At 30.2% G+C, this 3,989-nt stretch overlaps 1 protein-coding gene and 1 pseudogene across 1 annotated transcript; both read left to right on the top strand.

The window, feature by feature from the left end:
* Positions 1 to 762: 762 nt before the first annotated feature.
* LOC111027587 lies at positions 763 to 2,668 on the top strand (annotated as a pseudogene).
* A 416-nt stretch (positions 2,669 to 3,084) lies between these two features.
* Positions 3,085 to 3,510, top strand: LOC111027586 (zinc finger BED domain-containing protein 5-like). Its single transcript, XM_022305992.1, has one exon. It carries the CDS (start codon positions 3,085 to 3,087, stop codon positions 3,508 to 3,510), a length of 426 nt encoding a protein of 141 aa, XP_022161684.1.
* The last annotated feature ends 479 nt before the right edge of the window (positions 3,511 to 3,989 follow it).

Genomic DNA, 3,989 nt, shown 5'->3' with positions numbered 1-3,989 from the left:
GGGGGGGGGGGGGGAGAGGGATAGAATATTCCTAATTAGGTAACGTCTCATTTATACAGTATAACAAAATAAATGATCAAGGCATTTGTACACCATAAAATGTACAAATGAAATATTTTTATTAAATAAATTCAATAAGACTGTTTACGAAATTTTTATTAAATGCTTGAAAAACTCTGTGTGAAGTTCTAATAAAAACTTAATAATACTGTGTATGCAGTGTTAATGAGTGGGGAATGAAATACTTCATACATGTAGGTACTTATACAATAGGTACCTATACCAATGGAGGTATATTTATTATTCAATCGGCTTCAGCTGCCTGCGATAGTAACTTATTTAACGGGGATTATAAAGAAATATTATTAGTTGATTTTGAATAAACGTGGATGCTTTTGAGCAAAATTAAAGTTAAATTAATTAAAACATCAAACGGGTAACTTTATTTCTAAGATTTCTACTAAAAATGCCTACACAGTAGAAAAAAAGGTGAGTACCTATGCTAGATTTTATAATCATGATTTAATATTTATTTGTGGAAATGCGTTAGGCACATAATATGCGATTTTTATTTTATTTTATAACCCACATATGTTTATTTAATTATGAATGTGTAGGTATTGTGTGATTTTTTTTATTTATAAGACATAATAATCAGTTTGAAAACATTTCATATAATATTAATTAATATAGTTTTTACTGTATAAGGCTGGGGATAGCCCCACGGCGGATTCCGTTGCGTTTCGAACGCCGCGTATTCCGATGAATGAGCTATACAAAACGTATCCGTCAAGCGTATTCCACCTCATATATCTAAATAATATTTTTAAAAAAAAGGTCAACCCCATAATTATTGTATCAATAATATATAAACATATTCATCGCAATCAAATTGCACATATTAATAATAGACACTTATGACTTATAGATCGATCATTTGCACTAGTCGGTTCGTAGGAGTAGGTTTATCATTATGCCGAAAATTACACCGGCGCTAATAATTGCCATAAATGAGGCATTGGAACAGCGGTTCCCAATTGGTGGTCCCCCGGGGGGTCCGCGGTTATGTTGTTTTGTAGTGATATTTTTATTTTATTTTAGTGAAATTAACTTTGTTGTAATATGAAATTCTGAGTATTTATGGACTATTGAAACTCGATTATCGCGAAAAAAATAGATAAACAATTTCATAGAAATAAATATCATTATCATCTTCACTATTACACTATTATTACTATAATTCAGAACGTGAAACCATACTGATTATTTTCTTTCCATTAACCAATAAAATATATTTCGGATATATAATTTAAAGTAAATAATCAACATTAGTATAAGTTAGTAGTCTCAGTCATTACTAGTTAGCGATTAGTGCCGTGTGTCCTTTTTTATACATTGTATTTCAAAATTAAACGAATAACCATAATGTATCAGTGGTTAAAATCTGGTTCATTTAAAAGGCCTATATGTGAAATAGAAGAAGATAATACTGTGAATGATATGAACAAAGATTAAGTAAATAATTCATTCATTTATTTATTTATCAAAAGAACTTTTTTACTTATTAATCTGTCGTTAAATGCGTGCATATTAAGTATTGCGCAAATTATATTTTATAATTTTACAGATTATCTGTATTTTTATTGATAATATTTCAATAATAAATTTATTTTAGTGTCCTGATCAGTGATCAACATAGTAGCTCAGACTCAAATCGCCGTAATGTAGACTCGAAGAGTACCGTAGGAACTAAAGTGAGAAAGTATAACACTGAATATTTACAATTAGGATATACATTTGCTTGGACTGAAGATGAACCAAAACCACAGTGTATTATTTGCTTGGAGATCTTGTCCAATTAAAGTATGAAACCTTCCAAACTACGACGCCATTTTGAGAAAAAACATGGCGAATTTACTAGTAAGTCTTTGGATTTTTTTGTAGTCAAGTTAGGAGAATTTAAAAAATCACAAAAAGTGATGAAATCTTCGGCAAATTTAAGTGGTAATAAAAATGCCACTTTAGCTTCGTACGAAGTCGCTCAACTTGTTGCGAAATCTGGTAAGGCTCATACCATAGCCGAAGAAATAATTCTTCCTGCTGCAATTGTCCTGTGCAAAACAATGTTAGGTGAATCTGCAGCAAAGTTGATTAGTTCTGTCCCCCTATCTAATAATACTATTCAAAGAAGAATTACTGATATGTCTGCAAATATTGAAGAAACACTATTTACAAGGCTATCTACAAGTGACAAGTTTGCATTGCAACTAGATGAAAGTACTGACATAGCAAGTAAGTCATCTATGTTGGTTTTTGTCCGTTTTACATGGGAAAAACAGTTATTTGAAGATTTTTTGTTTTCATGCGAGCTCCTACATACTTCGGTAAAAGATATATTTGAAGCTATTGATAAGTTTTTTTTACAGATCATGGCATTAGGTGGGGAAAATACGTTGGAATAACCACTGATGGTGCAGCGGCAATGTCAGGTTACAAAACTGGATTGTTGGGTCGTGTGAAAGAAGTTGCACCTCAAGTAAAGTGGACTCACTGTTGTATTCATAGGGAAGCGTTGGTTGCTAAACGTCTATCAGAACACATGATAACAACTTTAGAGGAAGTTGTGAAAATTATAAACCTAATTAAATCACGTTCTCTACAATATTGAAGTCCTTTGCAAAGACATGAGAAGTGACCACGTACAGCTTATTTTGCACCCTGAAATTCGATGGCTCTCAGGTGGAGAAATTCTTCAGCGTTTTTTTGAGCTAAGAGACGAAGTTCGAGTATTTCTTCTCGAAACCATGTTTGTAGGCTTGTTAACTGATTTTTCTCGGCTCTCTCGGATAGCTTACTTGGCTGATGTGTTTGAATACACTAAATTTGAGTTTAAAATGAATTTATATTGACGTTTTTCACGTTGAGGATAAAATCGAAGCAACTATAAAAAAGTTTGAAATTTGGGCAATACGTGTTGAAAAGAACTCTTTCAGTAACTTTCCGACATTACAATCTTTTTTGGAATCTTCGTGTGAATGTCTATCACAGGAGATAAAGAGTTAAATATCTGAACGCTTGTTGAGCATGGCCAAAATATTAAGAAAATATTTTCATCAATCTGACCCAAATAATACGTGGATAAGAAATCCATTTTACTGTGATATTGAAAAAATAGAAAATCTGTCTGAACAGGAAGAAGATGAATTAATTGATTTAGTAACTAATGGAAAGATGAAAAATATTTTCGACGATAAAAAACTAATTCATTTTTGGTTAATTGTTCAAAATGATCAAAAGCAACTGGCTGAGAAAGCTTTAAGACATTTGATCCCCTTTTGCACAACATATAGATGTGAACAAGCTTTTTCTACCTACTGTTACATGAAAAACAAATATCGTAATAGGCTTTATATTGATGCTGATTTAAGAGTTAAAATATCAAGCACGCAGTCGGACTTAGACGAAATTATGAACAAAAAAGAAAGATTTCACTTGTCTCATAAAGTTTGAAGGTGTTTAATCAAATAATTTTTTTATAAATATATATTTTTTTTTTTTTGACAAAATTTGTTTCTATTATATTACGAAAATGTTTATAAAATTAAAAATTAAATCATATTGAAAAGTAATTATTTGCAAAAAAGGGGTCCGCGGACCAATTTAAGTTATAACTAGGGGTCCGTGGCTTCACACTAATGGGCAGTGTTGTGCTTAGATAATTTTTTTGTATCTAGATATAGATAAGATATATGAACTCAAAATATATCTAGATAGAGATAGATAATGATTAATTAAAATATATCTAGATATAGATACAGATAAAATCAATTTTATCTAGATGAAAATGAGATGATTTTTTATAAATGATATTCTTAAAACATGATTTTGTTAAAATTTATTTTTATATTAGGTTTGTAGAAAATATTAATACAATTATGAGTTATGACTATATATATTATTTTAGTTTAAATTACTATAAACTATTTAAA

Source organism: Myzus persicae, unplaced genomic scaffold (assembly GCF_001856785.1).
Source record: "Myzus persicae strain clone G006 unplaced genomic scaffold, MPER_G0061.0, whole genome shotgun sequence".
Lineage (NCBI taxonomy): Eukaryota > Metazoa > Arthropoda > Insecta > Hemiptera > Aphididae > Myzus > Myzus persicae.
Note: the sequence above shows the minus strand (reverse complement) of the source record. Positions and strands in the feature narration are given on the sequence as shown.